The sequence below is a fragment of the Sus scrofa genome, chromosome 3 (genome assembly GCF_054392235.1).
Source record: "Sus scrofa isolate SSC_HxYL_T2T_F1_AM1 chromosome 3, Sscrofa_HxYL_maternal_Yorkshire_Landrace_v2.0, whole genome shotgun sequence".
NCBI classification, from domain to species: Eukaryota; Metazoa; Chordata; class Mammalia; order Artiodactyla; family Suidae; genus Sus; species Sus scrofa.
In genome coordinates this window covers 138,319,745-138,338,412 of record NC_139385.1, presented here as the reverse complement: position 1 = coordinate 138,338,412, position 18,668 = coordinate 138,319,745, and the positions used below count along the sequence as shown (strand labels likewise).

The 18,668-nt window shown below is 55.4% G+C and overlaps 1 protein-coding gene and 1 non-coding gene across 3 annotated transcripts; both read right to left on the bottom strand.

The window, feature by feature from the left end:
* Positions 1-9,438: 9,438 nt before the first annotated feature.
* Positions 9,439-17,984, bottom strand: ODC1 (ornithine decarboxylase 1). Of its 2 annotated transcripts, XM_021085889.2 has the most exons (12): positions 17,767-17,984; positions 15,392-15,518; positions 15,179-15,312; positions 14,736-14,909; positions 14,375-14,547; positions 13,984-14,118; positions 13,782-13,863; positions 13,519-13,602; positions 12,075-12,237; positions 11,879-11,991; positions 11,585-11,799; positions 9,439-9,921 (listed from the first exon to the last, which is right to left on the bottom strand). In XM_021085889.2, exons 3-12 carry the CDS (start codon positions 15,278-15,280, stop codon positions 9,777-9,779), a joined length of 1,386 nt encoding a protein of 461 aa, XP_020941548.2. In that variant the 5' UTR covers positions 15,281-15,312; positions 15,392-15,518; positions 17,767-17,984; the 3' UTR covers positions 9,439-9,776.
* On the bottom strand, positions 16,362-16,495 carry LOC146404967 (small nucleolar RNA SNORA42/SNORA80 family). Its single transcript, XR_014842645.1, has one exon. It is a non-coding gene; the product is annotated as a small nucleolar RNA SNORA42/SNORA80 family (small nucleolar RNA).
* Positions 17,985-18,668: the final 684 nt, after the last annotated feature.

The window sequence follows — 18,668 nt, the reverse complement described above, 5'->3', positions numbered from 1 at the left end:
CCTGCCTTCTCCTTGCCCTGCCGGAGGCCAGCCCCTCTGCCATCCTTGGTTAAAGATGGATGGGACCTTCCGTCAAGGCTCGGAGGAAATGAAGCATCCATGAGGATGCAGGTTCGATCCCTGGCCTCCATCAGTGGGTTAAGGATCCGGCATTGCCGTGAGCTGTGGTGTAGATCACAGACGTGGCTCGGATTCCGCATGGCTGTGGCTGTGGTGTAGGCCGGCAGCTACACCTTGGATCGACTCCTAGCCTGGGACCCTCCATATGCCATGGGTGTGGGCCTAAAAAGACAAAAAAAAAAAAGATGAGTGGGAGTTTCCTTTGCAGCCCTGACACTCTAGCCTGCAGACCCGATCCTGTGCGCGTCCAGGGCAGGGATTCAGGAGCACAGCCGGATCGGGCCTGCGTGTCTTATGCCTCCACCCAGGACCCTTGTGGTCCGCCCCAGAAAACCAAGCTCCGGGCCTGAGATCCAGACGTGCCCCGGGAGGCTGCAAGGTGGAGCGTGGCTTGGCCCTTCTCAGCTCCCCTTCAAGGGGCCCGAGCCCCCTGCCCCGGGGTGGTGGGTCCATGGACGCTTCCAGCTGTTCTGATACACAGCCGTGGGAACAACCCTCCAAAGACCATATTCCGAACCAGGGAGCTCTGGGGCGGGGCGGGGAGAGTGGGAGTGGGGGGAGTGTGTCCACGACTATTCATCTCCTGGGGTGGGGGGAGACTGGACTGTCACCTCCCTTACCCTGAACCCTAGGCCTCCATTAATACAACCTACGTGGGCATTCGATTTGTGTAGGCCCGCCTTCCCCGTGGGGACCCGCGTTAAGCCAGCATAACAGCGCCCCCTTTGTTGAGGGCTTCCTAGGACAGACACGGCTGAACCCCTTAAATGTCTGGCCTGATTTCAACCTGCCGTCAACCCCAGAGTGAAGCATGATGGCCGGAACCATTAGGAAGGGGTGGCAGAACCAGAGGTGGTGACATGTGCCAGTCACCTCAGGGTTCTGTACGATGAGGGTCTCCTACTTTGAAAGGTCATCGTTCCCTGGAATTCCTGTCCTTGTCCTAAGGGTCATTATCTTACCGAACTTGAACACAGGCCCCACTTTCTCTTTCACTTAGTGACCTGAAGCATATCCCGTGCTTTCATTTATGGTTTTATCGTTAACCAAGCCTGCTTTGTTCCATGATGTTCTGATGGTTTTCTTGCGTGGTTATGAACTTGCGGTGGCTCCCCAAATTCCCCAGGTGTCCCTGTCTAGCTACGGTCCCCTGTCGGGACGTCTCCAACTACCCGTGTAACTATCCTAGTCCCTCCCCAGCTCCGCCCTCCTGCTGTGGCTCAGGGCACTTCCCAGTTGACAAGGGTCTTTGCGATGCACCTGCTCCACCTGCAGACGACGAGGCAGTTGGCCCAGGGAAGGGAAGGGGTGATGACAGGACCGTCACCAAGCCCAGGGACTCTGCCAGCAACAGGCCAGGACCATTACCAAGCCCAGGGACGCTGCTCCTCAGGTCCCAGTAAGTCAGGGGCAGACTCAGAGCCAGTCAGATGGCCTGACCCCCCGACAGTGTCGAGGGACAGGAGGTGTGTGATCGGGTCCCAGAGCCCCCTCCACCTGCGCCTCCCCCACCCAAAGTGGCTGTTCACCTCGGAGACCTGCGGACAGGGGGACACGGGTATGGCCCAACCCTTTCTCTGAATGCGGAGGCTCAAGTTGGGCCGCAGGAAACGATGGTGCGAGGAGAGCAACTGCCTGCGTAGATTAGCCACCTGCAAGGATTTACTGCCCTCTGTCCTGGGACCCCCGCCACCCCGACCTTCCCCGCCTCTGTTCATTGCTCCCGCCACGAGTCCCCGGCACAAACTCTTTATAATCCCAGCATCCCTCGCAGGCGGCTGCTGGCACCCACCCTTCGATGTCTTCTCAAATCTCTCCTGCTTCATCCCCTTGGCCTCGCGCGTTCCTCCCTCGGCAAAGCGACCCGTGTGGGCTCTGCAGATGGGGCCCCAGGGCCTTGAGGCCCAGTGTGGGATGTGTGTCTGTCCTACACGGTGGGGTCAGGACATACACCCAGGCCCAACCTGCGCTGAGACTTGGCGTCAGGGGTCCAGGGTGTCTGGCCTGGCCCCTGTTGGCAGGTCGGTGGCTCCTGGGGACGTGTGAAGGCTGTGGGGGTGGGGGGAGGGCTCCGAGCCCCTGGCGCTCAGCTTCCCTGCCGCTTTCACAGTAGGACACCCCCTCGCCTTGGGCTGACAGTGGCCTCCTTGAATTTTCTGGGCACCCACACACTAGCCTTTCCCAAGACTCCGTGCAAGTGTCCCTTCCTCCCCACAGGGGTGGGCTGTCCCCACCCGTCCCCAGATACACCCATGCCCCCCTCACAGTGCTCCCCCTCCTAATTCACTTCCCTCTGGTGGCCCTCCCCGTGCAGAGCCAGTGCTGGGCCGGCTTAGAATGAGATGCTCAGGGCGTTCCCATCATGGCGCAGCGGAAACGAATCCGACTGGTAACCATGAGGTTGTGGGTTCCATCCCTGGCCTCGCTCAGTGGGTTAAGGATCTGGCATTGCTGTGAGCTGTGGTGTAGGTCGCAGATGCGGCTCGGATCCCGTGCTGCTGGGGCTGTGGTGTATGTAGGCCGGCAGCTGTAGCTCCAGTTCAACCCGTAGCCTGGGAATCTCCATATGCTGCAGGTGCGGCCCTAAAAAGCAAAAAAAAAAAAAAAAAAAAAGAAAGAAAGAAAGAAAGAAAGAAAGAAAAGAAAAAAAAGAATTAGATGCTCAGAATGAGAGTGTGAATAAATGAGGAGTCAGCAGAGGGTCCACCCCACTGCCCGGGAACCAAGCAGGACTCTATGGGGTTCCTGGGCCTGGAAGTCTGCCTTCCCTTCTTTTTTCTTTCTCAGCCGCCCCATAGCATATGGAGTTCCCAGGCCAGTTCCCAGGATCCAAGCCACAGTTTCAACCCGCACTGCGATTGCAGCAACGCCGGATCCTTTAACATACTCTGCCGAGCCAGGGATCGAACCCGCGTCCCAGTGCTGCAGAAACGACTCCAATCCCCTTGTGCCACAGCGGGAACTCCATGGAAGGCTTTCTATGTCTCCTTTTTCTAGTTTTCAGGGAATAGGCTTCAGCCTCCATAACCTTCCCCGGGGGCAGGTTCAGCTGCTGCTCCTCAGGGAAGGGAGGGGATGCAAAGGCGGGGAAGGAGCCCTCGAGAGACAATAGCTCAGCCTTGGGGAGGGGCCCGGTTCCTCTCTAGGGAGACACCTGCAGGATCTTCCAGCTCTTCTGCAGAAGCGAAACCCCAAGCACTGGAAGATGTTAACCACTCAATGGAGCAATGGAGCCTTCATCATTCCAGAGAGAAGGTCACAGTCTGAGAACCTTGACCCACAGAAGCTCCTCAGGAGACCCCCTGAGGCCCAATGAGAGGAACAGCCCCCCATCCTTATCAGCAATCCCACCCTTGAAACTCGTCCTTGTATCTCCCCACCAAATCCTCGGGACACGGTTTCTGAAGGCGTGGATGTGCTGCCCGGCAAAGCAACAAACCTATTCTTTTCTCCTCCACGCAAAACTGTCTCTGTGATTCGATTTGGCCTTGGGCACAGAGGCAGGCTTTGGGCAGCACCTGCAGCTGCACCCAAAGGGCCCCGCACACAGAGGCAGAGGTACCCGTCCCAGCCGGGCCACTGACAAGCCACGTGACCCTGGACATGGAAGATGGGGTCCAGGGGCCAGGGGTGCTGACCTTGGCCTTGCATGTGGCTGTCGGAGGGAGGGGCAGCAGGGCCTGGGGGAGGGCAAGGCTACCCCTGGGCCAGGACCTGCCCCTCTGACTCTCTGGCTCATGCAAGGGCCCTCGGTGCTCTGGCTCCTCCAGAAGTGGGGGTTTGAGCCGGGGCTGGCACCAGGCACCCAGGGCGGGGGCATCTCTGATGTGAGAAGGGCAGGGACCCAGGACCTTACAAAGACGGGGAAGGAAGGGAAGGAGTTCCCGCTGTGGCGTAATGGCATCAGCGGTGTCTCTGGAGGGCTGGGTAACAGGTTTGATGCCCGGCCCAGCAGAGCAGTTTGGAGGATCCAGCCTTGCTGCAGCTGCAGTGTAGGTGGCAACTGTGACCACTGGCCAGGGAACTGGATATGCTGCCGGGTGACCCCCCAAAAAAGAAAAAAAGATAGAGAGGGAATGATACCAGCAGCCTTGGGTACCCAGGGACCAACATGTGGGGACAGGCAGGACCTCGACCCGGGTCCCAAGGACCGGTCAGTTGGGGGGGGTGGAGACGAGGGCAGCGCCCCTCTGCCTCCCATGCCACCCACGCTTCAGCGGGAAGGTGAGCCTGTCCTCTCGGCCAGGGCAGGGTGTCCAGGGCGTGAGGGGTGCAGGGCTGGGCCACCAGGCGTTGTGTGGGCTTCTGCAGAGCGCAGGCTGGGAAGCGTTACCTGCTCTGGACAGGGAGGTGGCAGAAAACACAGGCTGCGGGGACCCACCTGCTGTCCACTGGGCCTTTGGTGGGGATGGGGGTGGACTGGGATGGGGGTGGCCTCACCTACGGGGCTCAGGGAGTTTCACAGGGAGGAGCCTGGGCCAGGACGAGGCTGTCTGGAGCCCCACCTCAAAGCCCAAATGACCGGTGTGGCTGCCCCTGGATCTCCCTCTAAACAGGGTCACACTCCAGTCCCCACAGTTCTCCTGTCACAGCCGGGTCTCTGTCAGCATTCGATGAGTGACCAAGGGACCTGAGGACGGGGTCGTGGCGCCAGACCAGCGGAGGAGCCTCAAGCACGAGGTGCTGCTGCCCCCTGGTGGCCACGGCCAGGAGGGCCGTCCTGGGCTTGGGTGTGCAGATCCCTCGCCTGGTTTAGGAGTCGCCTAGGCCTGCTTATGGGGGGGGCTTCTGTCCTTGTCGCATTTGACAGATGAGGAGCCTGAGGCCTGGAGGATCACCAGACTTTCTATGGGCCACACAGCACACAGAAGCTGAGGTCAACTGGGCTGAAACATAAAATACAGGGCATCCATTTAAACATGAATTTCAGATAATTATTATTGGTTAGTAATCCTTTGGTATTCATAGGTCCCATGCAATGTCTTTTTTTTTTTTCTTTTTTTTTTTTTTGCCCTTTTTTTTTTTTTTTTTTAGGTCTGCACCTGCGGCATATGGAGATTCCCAGGCTAGGGGTCGAATCAGAGCTACAGCCGCCGGCCTACACCACAGCCACAGCAATGCCGGATCCGAGCCACATCTGTGACCTACACCACAGCTCACGGCAACACTGGATCCTTAACCCACTGAGCGAGGCCAGGGATCGAACCCGCAACCTCATGATTCCTAGTTGGATTTGTTTTTGCTGCGCCACGACGGGAACTCCCTCAGTGTCTTGTATTGTTATTTGCTAAATCTAGTAACTGTACTTGTCAAGCCATGGAGCTGAGCCCACACAGCCACCAGGGCAGGTCTGAAGCTGCAGGGGCCAGGCCACCCCCAGGACACAATCTGTCAGGACCGTCTGCATTCTCAAGTCAGCAGTGAGGATGGGAAGAATCCTCCTACCCCATAAAAGAGCAGGAAGCATTTCTGAGGTGTTTTTGCTCAGTGCACTAAATTCTGAGCTTCACCGATGCTCCCCATGACCCCAGGCAAAAGCACTCGCAAGTCCCCCTTCTTGGGGAGGAGGCCACTGGGGGGCGCTGTCACTAGCCCGGCCGGTCTGCTGAGTCAGGGCAGCCCCAGGCTCGCACGACTGCAGCTCCAGGTGCAGTCTCTTTGGGCTCCAGAGTTGTGGGTGCTCCAGGCTGCCACCCCGGCAGAGGGACAGCTGGGAGACAGTGGGGACCCGGAGCTGGGACTCTGCCCTCGGGGGGACAGAGATGCTGGCTCCCTCCTGCCATGGTTCTTTTCCCACGGGAAGTGGCCAGGAGCTGGGACCACGCACCTGTTCACGCTGAGGCCCTTCTCCTTAACCCGTGGGCTGGGAGCTCACAGGAGAGGGCGGCCTCTCCGGTCTTCGTGTCATCTGTGCAAAGGCGTCTGGGGAGGCTCAGCAAAGCCTTTTCTGCAGACAACCCCCTCCTTTGAAAACGGATGTGGTAAAAACTGGGCGAAGGAGTTCCTGCTGTGGCACAGTGGGTTAAGGATCCAGCTTGTCTCTATGGAGGTGCTGGTTTGAGCCTTGGTCTGGCACAGTGGGTTAAAGATCTGGTATTGCTGCAGCTGCGAAGTAGTTTTCAGCTCTGGCCCGGGTTTGATCCCTGGACCCGGGAACTTCCATAGGCCATGGATGCAGAGAAAGGAAGGAAGCAAGAGGGAAGGAGGGAGGAAGCCGAGTTGGGCAAAGCAGGGGCAGGGCCCACACTGAAAAGGCGACGGGGAGGGCCAGAAAAATCCCTAACAGAGGTGACCAGCCAGCTGATAGAGGAGCCTGAGAAAACCTGATAAGTAAGCATGGGATCTGCAGAGACGTGCAAAGCCACCATCGTGGGGGGTCACCGCATTGTGGAGGTCACCATGGGGGGTTGGCGGCACCCGTTGCGGAAGACAAGCCGAGTGAGGCCTGCGTGGGCCAAAGGAGGGTCAGCCAGGAGGCTGGAGAGGGCGGTGGAGGGCACGGACCGCAGGTGGTCCGGAGGCTTCCGGCCTGGCCCTGGGCACAGACTGGCCCAGGTGCAGACTCAGAGTCTGACCCCGGCCCCAGGTGACCCCTGACAGGGCAGAGACCCCCACCTCGGAGGGTAGGTAGGAGTGGAGCCTTGGCCCCCTGTGGCTCTGCTGCCTCCATCAGCCCCCCTAGCCGGGTTGGTCTGAGAGCCCTGCTGGTCCTTCACTGCTGAAGAGCAGGCCTTGGTCCGCCCTGCTCGGGCCCCCTGACCCAGCTCGGCTGTCCACGTCAGCTCCTGTTGGGCTCTGGAGCACCCAACATCTCATTAGGACTTATTCTTCTTAGGGCCCCACCCACAGCATATGGAAGTTGCTGGGCTAGGGGTCGAATCGGAGCTGTAGCTGCCAGTCTACACCGCAGCCACAGCAACGCCAGATCCTTAACCCACTGAGTGGGGGGCCAGGGATCCGACCTGCATCCTCATGGATACTGCTTGGGTTCTTAACCCACTGAGCCACAATGAGAACTCCTCGTTGGGACACTCTTTTTTTCTTTTTTAGGGTGGCACCTGTGGCATATGGAGGTTCCCGGGCTAAGGGTCTAATCGGAGCTCCAGCTGCCGGCCTACACCACAGCCACGGTGGCACCGGATCCTTAACCCACTGAGCAAGGCCAGGGATCGAACCCACGTCTTCAGGGAGGCTAGTCAGGTTCCTTAACCACTGAGCCATGACGGGAACTCCCGCATCAGGACATTCTTGATGAATGTAGGGCTGTTTGTTTCTAAGATGTGCTGTGTGAAAAATGCCACAGTGGAAAGACTTGTACGTGGATTTGCCAGAAATTCCTTAGAATTCTTGGGACAAAGATAAGGTGGATTATTTCTGATATTGCCAAGTTCCCTCTAGAGAGGCGACTTCACCTTTCTACCTGCCAGCAAGCCCCCTGTGGTCTCTGCCAAGCCGCCGGGTGAGAAGCAGGCCGTTGTAGAATGAATACGTTTTAAAGTCTGTTCATGTTCAAGGTCCTCTCTCTATGTGAACCTAAGTTCAAGTCTTGCCCGCTTCCTATTGGATTCTCCCTTTGTTATTGATCTGTTGGAGCTCTTTCAATGCGAAAGACCAACCCCTTCCTTCCACGTGTGTGTGTTACAGTTTCTCCATTTGTCTCTTGCCTTTTTGACGTCAAATGTTTTCTTCCAGTAGCTTTGCGCTCTCATCTGTCCCCCGAAAGCTCCCGTCTGGATGGCACTGTGGCATGGGAACGGCAGGGACCCTTTTGTCTAAGTGGTCACCGTGTGCCCAGCCTGGGCTGGGGCCAGCCATCTGTATGTGAGGCGCTCCCCAAGGGCGGCCGGGCTTGGAGACCCCGCGTGGGACCCAGCATCCTCACGAGGACGATGCGCCCATGGCCTTGGAGGCGCCGGCTGTATGCACTTGGAGCCAAGGTTTAGAAGCGTCCTTTCTCCGAAGGACCAGACAGACAGTGCCGTCTTCACGGGGGATTGGGGGGTACACACGGCCGACCAGGACTGGCCGGTCCTGGAGGAGCGTGACACGCATCCAGCCGTCTGAGGTCTCTGCGCTCCGGCAAACTCACTTGCCCACTCCCGGAGGTCACCTGGCTGGCACCAGACTCCAGGGCTCATGAGTGGCTTCACCAGGCTCTCAGCAGGCGGGCGCAGAGGCTGTGGGTGGCATGGAACCACCTGGGGCTATTTCCCTACCCTCCAGCCCTGGCCACACGGCCAGACTGCACTAGACCTAAGTAGAACCTCAGAACCACCTCAGAACCGCAGCTCTTCCTCCGTCCTCAGGGCCCGGGGACGACGCGCTCACAGAAGTGGGACAGACTGTCCGGCGAAGCCTTGTTCCTCTCCTCAGACTCCAAAGCAGACCTGCTTCCTTTGTGACTCCTGAGAAATCTTAAAATTCAGGGTCTGGCAACTACAACTAAAGCCATGCTCTTGCGTCCCTGAAGCGTCACCAGGGCTGTTGACACACCAGGCCCTAGTGTGGCAAAGCGGCCAAGAGGCAAGGCCAGTGAACATGGCACGGAGCAGCATCCAAGCTGAACCAGGTCTCGGGGAAGGCGGCCTTTTAGGGACAGAGTCACTCCCTCAACCCCTTCCTCACAGGTACCACCAGCATCAGCAGGACTTTAGTTCCCTGGGGTAAGATGCTGCCCACCTGTAGCACTCCGACCCCATCCCCCTCTAATGAAGCTAGTGACACCTGCAGTGAATGGTGGCATTCAAGTGCCATGTGCCTCTTTCGTGGCTGGCCGGCCGCCTTCCTCCTTCCTCCCTGTGCACAGCAAGGATTCACAACTCTCACTGTGGCCACTGAATAGGAAAGCCTGCAGCCCTTTTCTGGGGAGCAGGGGTACAAGAGAACACACAAGGCCAGTGGTCAAGGTCACATCTACGAGACAAAGCTGCATTTATTAAAATAAGCGAGCGGCCAAAAGCTGTGCTCCACCCGCAACTCGTCTGCTCTTTGTGGGAGCGGGAAGGGCCTCGTGCCTTCTGGCTGTGACAGGCATGGGCGAGCTGACAGAGGGCTCTGGGCACTGCCAGCTCACAGTGGCCTCGGCCACCCAGGGTAGCCCGAGCTGTTAGCTGCCCCGGTGCTCATCCCTCCCACGGCGTGTGGCCTACAGCCACTCTTCTGAGAACCCACAGAGCTTGCCCCAGGGCTCGAGGGCTTGAAATAAAACAAACAGGAAGAAGGCATTTCGGTGGCTTCCAAATACTCAACCCCAGGCAACTCCCAAGGCCTTGGGGCGCCGCTGGAATGGACACGCTGTAAAAATTCCTCAATGCCTAATTATTTCAAGATATTTTATTATCTTTTTTTAAAACAGGTCACAGCACTGAGCTTCCGGCCCATCCTGCCAACGCACAAGCTACAAACGCTTGCTCGGCAGGTGAAGGGCACTCTAGTAGCATGGTTGCAAGGTGAATAAAAATCCATATAAAACAAATATTCAAATAGTTTCCATAGGAACACAGATAAGTGTGACCCATCTCCTTGTCTCCCACATTGCTGCATCTGTGCCAGCCTACTCATAGACGTCTCCCAACTAGCGGTGATTAAGTTAAACGGTCCCCCCAAACCCTTATTCAAGCTAAACTCGCAGTGAACAGGTGCTACAAGAGTGGTGTCTACACATTGATGCGCGCCGAAGCACAGGCTGCCGGGTGACGCTCCATGCCGCTCTCCCAAGCACACGACACGGGCAAAGGGCCGACATCCTGCTCCTCCACCTCCGGGGAGAAGTCGTGGTTCCGGATCTGCTGCATCAGTTGCCTGCGAGAGACAGAGCGGCCTATTCAGAAACCCTGAGTCACTCCTCAGCGGGCCGTTTTGCAGAGTAACTTGCTCACGAGCCTATTTACGTCCTCAGCTACGATGTCACCAGGAAGCGAGTCGATGTATCTCTAACACAAGCCCGTCTTCCGAACCCTCTTTGGAACCAGCCGGCAAGAAGGGAACCTCACGTCAGAGGCACTCGTTAAAATGTTCCGGCTACACAGCAATACCCTCCTCAGGCTTTTCTAGGATGATCATGCCTGGTGGCTCAGCAGGCTCAAGCAGTCACTGCTGTGGCACAGGTTCAAGCCCTGGCCTGGGAACTTCCCCATGCCTCGGGTGCAGCCAAAAAAATCTTGTGCTTGAAGTCTGAAAATAAACCGCTATTATTGGAGGGATTTTCCTTCCATTTTATCTCCCAAAATTTCTAAAATACACGCACACGCACATCTTGGCTGAGCCCACAGCATATGGAAATTCCCAGGCCAGGGACTGAATGCAGTGGCTCAAGCCACAGTGACAATGCCAGGTCCCTAACTTGCTGTGCCACTAAGAACCTCCCAGAACATACTTTATTTTTGTGTTTTTAGGACCGCACTTGAAGCATATGGAGGGTCCCGGGCTAGGGGTCGAATCGGAGCTTGTAGCTGCCAGTCTACACCACAGCCACAGCAATGCCAGATCCTTAACCCACCGAATAAGGCCAGGGATCGAACCTGCAACCTCATGGCTCCTAGTCGGATTGTTTCTGCTGTGTCAAGATGGGAACGCCCATATTTTCTTCTTATGGCTGCACCTGTGGTATATGGAAGTTCCTGGGCAAGGGGCTGAATTGGAACTGCAGCTGGGTGCTACACCACAGCCACATCTGTGACCTACGCTGCAGCTTGCGTGGCAATACCAGACCCTTAACCCACTGAGCGAGGCCAGGGATCAAACCCACATTCTCACAGACAACGTCGGGTCCTTAACCCATGGAACCACAGTGGAACTCCCTCTTCGAGCATACTCTTAGACACTTTTAAGATCATTTTTTCTATTACAGTTGATTTACAATCTTCTGTCAAATTTTTGCTGTAGCTAGAGCATATTCTTAACACAGGGAGAAAAATTTAAACATCGTGAACATTTAATCCTTTTTTTTTTTGTCTTCTGAGGGCTGTACCTGTGGCATATGGAGGTTCCCAGGCTAGAGGTCAAAGCTAAGCTGTAATCGCTGGCCTACACTACAGCCAGAGCAATTCCGGGACCCGAGCCGCAGCTGTGACCTACAACACAGCTCAGACCAACACCCGATCCTTAACTCACTGAGCAAGGCCCGGGATTGAACCTGCGTCCTCCACATATGCTAGTCAGATTCATTTCTACTGAGCTGCAACAGCAACTCCTTAATCCTAAGCACATCAATTTCTTACCCAACTAACCAGACAAGCACAAGCCTAAATCCTGGAAGGTATCAATTCATTAAGGCCACGCCAGCAATGTACACCACAGCTCACAGCAGCACTGGATCTTTAACCCAGTGACCTGGGGCCAGGGATCCAACCTGCATCCTCGTGGATACCAGTCAGCTTCTTAACTAACCTGCTGAGCCGGAGCGGGAACTCCTGGAAGGTATCTATCCTTATCAGAACCATGAACCCGCACTGCCGTCACTCACCACGTGGGCCCCGACATCACATAGTAGATGGCTGGCCTCTGGAATCCATTGAACGTGGAAGCAGCAGCCACCGTGTAAGCACCCATGTTTTCAAAGAGCATCCAATCGCCGACATGCATCTCGGGCAAACGACAGCGCTCGACAATGCGATCCAGGCCGTCACAGGTCGGTCCCCAGATGCTGGATGAGTAGTACTTCTCATCCGGTTTGGGTCTCTGTGTTGAGAGAGAAACATCTGATGACCCCCGCTCTGACCAAGCGCCGGGACGCGCACGTGCTTCCCGCGGCGCCTACCTTCTGCAGGAGCGGCTGCACGTGGGCGTGGTCGTACAGGATGCAGTTGAAGGAGCCGTACACGCCGTCGTTCACGTAATACATGAACGTCTGCTCACTGGCCTCCTCCTCGTCTGGAAAGGCAAATGCGTCTCAGTCACCGCTTTTGGTACCAACTCTCCGTGATACGTGCAATGACTCATCCCCTGCAACGTACCGTCAGAGCCTGTTTGTTCCTTTAACACGAGTTTTTTGGCAATGATGTTAACTGCAAGCGTGAAGGCTGATGCAACATAGTATCTGCCTGGCTCCGCTATGATTCTCACTCCGGAGTCTGGGGGAAAATACTTGTCCAACGCTGGGTTGATGACACCGGTGATCTGCCCGAGATAGAAGGGAGCAGGGGGTCAAGGGGAACCCGCAAGGCACACAGCGCTTTGTTGACAAGACAACAAAAACATCGCAGCAGCCATCAGCACCCACACCTCCCTGGAAACCAGCCTGCCTGCGCCTGTGGTTTCCCTTCTCAGTTCCCTCCAGATGCCCTTTCCACCCTCTTTACGATGTTCTAAGTGTCATTTTATTAAACACTGGTACAAATTTATTATTTCCACAGCGCTTTTTTTTTTTTTTTATAGCAAAATGTGTCAATAGGATATATCTTCCTGTGTGGCCTACACTACATAACTTTAGTTTTTATTTTTATTCATTTATTTTTTTTGTCTCTTTGTCTTTTCTAAGGCTGCTTTCCGCGGCATACGGAGGTTCCTAGGTTAGGGGTCGAATCAGAGCTGTAGCCACCGGCCTACACCACAGCCACAGCAACTCGGGATCCCAGCCGCATCTGCGACCTACACCCCAGCTCAAGGCAACGCCAGATCCTTCACCCACTGAGCAAGGCCAGGGATCGAACCTGCAACCTCATGGTTCCTAGTCGGATTCCTTAACCACTGCACCACGACGGAAACGCCCACATAATTTTAATAAGAAAATACATCTATTTCATAAATGAGCAGCACACAATGGCATAACTTCTATGACTTAAAACAGTTAAAATGTTTTAAGAAAAAGCAGCACAAATTCTAGCAAAGACCCTCTGGGGAAATGATGCCCAAGTGGGCACGCTTCTCCAAAGCCACAGCTCGCAATGCAGTCCACTTTCCCACGGCTTTGGGTTCATTTTATTTTAGAAAACCAAAAAATATCAAATATGACTTTAAACAGCACAGAAGCCACTCAAAACACCACACCACGACGTTATTTTCACGTTTGTAGAATCCCTTTGGGTATTAGTGAAATAAACACTTTGAATTTTGGAGTTCCCATCATGGCTCAGCAGAAAGGAATCGACTGGGAACCACGAGGTTGTGGGTTCAATCCCTGGCCGCGCTCAGTGAGTTAAGGATCTGGCATTGCTGTGAGCTGTGATGTAGGTTGCAGACACAGCTCGTATCTGGTGTTGCTGTGGCGTAGACCGGCAGCTGTAGCTCCGATTAGACCCCTAGCCTGGGAACCTCCATGTGGCGCAAGTGCAGCCCTAAAAAGCAAAAAAAAAAAACCAAAAAAAACCAAAAAAAACGAAAAAAACAAAACCACTTTGCATTTTGAGACATTCAAAAAGGAACTAAGGGGCTAGCGATTATGGTTTTGTTATGAATTACCTCTTCGAACTTAAGCTTTACATCCTCAGATCCAGGAAATCCACCACCGATATCAAGCAGATACATGCTGAAACCGACCTCAGCCTAGAGGCAGGAAAATCATGTCCGTCAGTCACCAGTTCGCAACAAGTCATGAGCAATGTGCGCGGCAGGGAGGGTTAACAGACTCTAACAGGAGAACTGGGACCAGAGGCTAATTCCCGGACTGGGACCAGTTACTGCCACCCCGGCCCCTCCTCCCAAGTGGGGTTACGGAGACTCACGCCCATGTCGAAGACACAGCGGGCATCAGAGATGGCCTGTGCGAAGGTCTCGGGGTCAGTACAGCCACTTCCCACGTGGAAGCTGGGCCAAAAGACAGGAGAATATGCTATTTCTGGAAATAACTATTCCCAGTGGGAGCAAGCCTGTCACACCCACATGGTCTACCGTTAACTTCTCGCCCTGCCATCACCAAGAGCTCACCTGACACCAATGACATCAATATCAAGATCCCTCGCCCGCTCCAAAAGCAGCCTGCTGGTTTTGAGTGTGGCACCAAATTTGACACTGAGGCGACAGACTGCTTTGGAATCATCAGTGGCGATGCGCAAAACCAACCTAGAACCAAGCAAAGTGCGTCAGATGCCCGCGATGAAGGTCACCTGCGGCCAGGGGATCAGACTCCGTGGCTCTGGTGCCCTGCGGTCTGGGTCTGATCTGATCTCACCCACCAAGAGGGCCTAAGCTTTTTTCTACTTTGTCTCTGACCCAGGCAACATTCCAAAGTATGGAAATCTAAGGACTGGAAATTGAGTTGGCTGCCGCTGCACCGACCCCCAGTCAGCCCCCGCCTCCGGTGGAGGTGTGAACTCACTTGGCCTTGGGATGCGCCCTGGCGACTTTCATCAGCTCCACTTCACTGTCAAAGGTCATCATCTGGACTCCATTATTGGCGGCATACTTAATCTGAGACACTTGTTTACAAGGATTTGCATAGATAATCCTCTCTGGAGGCACCCCGAGACTCTGCACCAGTTGTATTTCAGTCTGAAAGAGAAGGTGTTAGGCTACATACATGTAGCCGACACGCGGAAGACCCGGAAAACAGGGCAAGGCGCCGCCATCCCTACTCGCCATCAACACGTCTACTGCCCCAGCAAGACACCGGGATCTGCCCTGCTGCCCACACCAGGGCCATTACATGCAACCCTTTGAGTTCTGCTGCTTTCACCCACCTTGCTGGCACAGTCAAATCCTGTCCCGATGGCAGCGAGGGTCTGCACTATGGTTCTGCTATCGTTGCATTTGACCGCATAAAAGGGGGTGACCCGAGGAAGCGCTTTGAGCCATCTCAGGTGCTTCTTTAGAATGTCTCCCAGGTCCGCCACGTAGAAGGCATCCTTATCATCCTGCGGTAAGGGCCAGAGTTACAGGAAACCGTCAGCAGTCAGTCTACCAACACGTCCCATATGCAGCCTTCCCGCCTCCTGCCCATCATTCTCAATAATTTAGTCCATCCCTACTGCCACGGGGTGATTCACAGCCAATCACATTCCAAGCGCCCCAAGAGGACATGTACATTCCCACGAGACCCCCCCCCCCGAAGTCTCCCACTCACCACCCCCCCCCCAAACACTCTCAAAGCTGCGCCACCAGCAAGGACTTGCTGTGTACTCACAGTGGCAGACACTTCATTAATTTTTTGGTCCAGGATGTCCTTGGCAGTAAAGCCTTCATCCAGGAAATGGCAGTCCAACTCCTCGTTACTAAAGCTGTTCATGGCTTCTTGATATCTTTCTGAAACACAACAAACTGCACAGGGCAGACAAACTTACTTGGAAGTCCTAGCACGACTTAGTAATTCTTAGCAAGATAAACCATGAACACTTACACGGAAAACAAAAGATGGAATTTAAATTATGCCAGCTCTTCACAAAGGTAATTCTCCAGGAATCCCTGTCCCGCTGAAGACTCGGGTGCCCTTGGTGCAGCAGTGGGAATGTCCTGCTGAGCAGAATCTGAACACAGCAAATTGGAATATAGTCAGGTACGTGTACACACACACACACACACTCAAGCACCCTCCAGAGAGAGCTCACTTGCTGAGGTTGGGAATCCCACCATTCCTATTGGTGTCCTCCCATGATTTCATAAACCTCTACGGAATGAGACACCACAGGATCAGCACTAGACTTCTGGACACTCAAGTTCCATATATAGTAGTCTCCCTCAAAAAAGGTATTTCAAATATTCCTGCTAAAAATGCAGAATGCACGTTTCAGAAACGTTTCTGTACTGAAGTTCACTGGTAGGGAAACTTCTATGATGCTTAGTTTACCTCACTTCAGTGTTATTCTTCTTTTAGAAGCTTAAAATAGCATTACAGGGATTCTCGAAAGTTGCTGTATAAACATCTTGCACATTCCCAAGTCCTACATAGGCATCATCACTGTCATTTGCTGACGGCTCTTGCGGTCTCCTGAGAATTGTGCTCATTGTCATGCCAGGCATGTATTTTTTTAAATTGCAATCTTCAAATCAACATTACTGTAATATAGTTACCACATCTGACCAGAAATCAGTATTCTTAAACCAGCGCTGCCTACCCCATCAGCCATTCTGGCAATCTCAACTGCCCTTCCAGGTGCTCTAACATTTGCTTGGCTATTAATGATTACCACCTGGGAATGATTTTTGACAAACTTTACAGAAAAATAAAAGCAAGGTAATGAATTAGGAATAAGCAAAAATAAAGCGCGTTTAACAGTCAGGGCTGCTGTCCTCGGCCTTCATGAAATTTCACAGCAGTTATCTTAAAATTATTGATGGTACCCCATTTCTGCCAGGGAGGACTCCTTTGACACTGTGCAACCCGCTTCAGTGCCTGCAGCCTATGGGCAGAGGCCAGGCAATGGTTCGGGGCCACAGTTTGCTCTGGCATGGGACACTATGAGAGGCCCAGGGGTACGGGCCTGCCATAAATCCAAACCCATGCTTGGCAGAACGTGTATTCTTAATCTAATGTGACTTTCGGGCACTGTCAAACCGCCTATGCTGCCGGTAAACTCCTGTGTCTCTCAGAACAGCACGTAAGTAGGCTCCAAGGTGGCAGACTGGGTTATTTAGGGTTAACTATTTTTAAGGCAATATTGAGGCTTAAACTTAGAAGCTTTTGTTTCTTTCAAATACAGCACTATTACACATTGGGCTTTCCTGTATCTTTCAAAGCTTTATTTCAGTTACTTTCAATACAGAGGAACTTCACCCAAGAACACCCTTTGGTGTTCCTATCTGTTACTTAACAGTGACTCAGTGAACACAAGACAGCGCTTTTCTACTATGAAATTCTTTACTGCCAATGGGCTAAAAGGAAGCCGAGCACTAATTCGATCAGCCACTGAAGTTATCCAAATTATGGCCAATTTTAGGTCTGAATAAAGTCAACACCTCCGTCTTCCCCAGACGTTTCTAAGAGGTTCTGCGCCCCACACTTGCCCCCATCATTTCAGATTTTCCATAAGCCTTTTTTGAAAACCCTGGGACCGGCTCCTATGTCTGAGCCTGCTCGCCTGAACTGCGATCTCCACAATCGAGGACTTTCTTAAATCACCAAGTCATTCAAAGATTCCTTAAGCAATTCTACGCCATGGCAGGATCAGTATTATCAGTTAGATTATCTCAGCTCCAGCGACTCGAGTGGGTTTTTACATTGCGACATTTGCTCAGGATACGGAGCAAAACCAAAAGTTAAAAAAAGAAAAAAAGAGAATTCAGGGCAACCTGGCAGAACGGGACGTCTCTTCCTTATAAAAGTGAGCACGAGCGATGAGTGAAACGGACCTGCGCCGGCTCGCCTCCTACCTCTCCTGCACCTGTTACCGGATTACCACGTGGGTTTAAAAAAAAAAAAATAGCGGTTGAAGGAACGACCGAGCTTTCTCAACAGCTTCCGGCTCAGAAATCCTGACTTACGTGGTTGGGAGGCGAACCCGGGGCCGCCGGTTCCAGCCCCCGGCAGCCCTAAGCCGGGACGGCGGCCGCCGAGCGCGCAGGGGGCCGGGGGTCGGCGCCCCGCTTCACCCGGGACGCCAGGGCCGGGGGCGCAGCGGCCCACTAAGGTCGGGGCCCGGCGGCCGGCTGGCGACCACGTTGTCCCCGCAGCTCCAGGCGCAGGGTCTGCCCGGCCTCCGGCCCGGCCCGGGCGCCGGGACACGTGGCCGTCCCTCCCCACCCCCTCCCCGCCGCCGCCGGGTGCGCCCCTCTCACCTTAGAGCGCACGGGCGCCGCGGGCCGACCCCATGGAGACGCGACGCCGCCGCCGAGCGCGCAGGACCGCCGGCCGCCCCGCCGCTGTCCCCGCCGCCCCCGTCAGCCGCCCGCCCGGCCGCCCGCCGCCTCGCTCCCTCCCGCGGAGGACCGCCGGCCCGAGGTGGCGCCGGAGCGCTGGCAGAGGGGCAGCGGCGGCGGAGGCTGAGGGGACTGACAAAGCCCGACGCGCCGCCGCTCCGCTACTTATAGCGCCGCGCGTGTCGTCATGGAGACGCACCAGCTCAAACCAGCCGCGATCGGTTCCGTCCGGGCGTCCTCCCAGGGAGGGGGCGGGGCGCAGGGGCGGGGGGCGCCGGCCGGCCGACGTCAGCGCCGCCGAGCGCCGCCCGCCCCGCCCACCCCTCGGGGCCCTGCGGCAGGCCGGCGCACGCGCACACGCTCCGGGCCGGGCTCCACCGGCGCGCCCTCCGGCGCGGGCGCCCCGCCCTCCGCCCGCGGCCGGGAGGTGCCGCCTCCGAACTGCAGGCTCGGCTCCTGACCGCCGCGGAGTTTCAGGCTCTGCGCCGCGCAGCTCTCTTCTTCCGCCGGGCATTAAACGCCTCTTGCCCTTGGGCGGGGAAAGGAGATCGCGGGCGCGAGCGGGCCACGTGGACCCCACCTGGCGGACTCTGGCCCCTTCTGCCCGGCGTCTCCATTCCTACGGGAGGGACCTGCAGGTGGTTCCGGCGCAATTCCACCCGACAAAGAAACGACAAAGAAACAGGCAGAACCGCAGAGGGCAGAAAGGTCACTGGGCACGTTAGTGGCACCGCTGCGGGCAGCTCCCCAGTCCTGGCGCCTGTGAATGGAGTCCATCCAGGTGTCCATCTAGGTAGCAAACAGCGATGAACAGGCGAAGG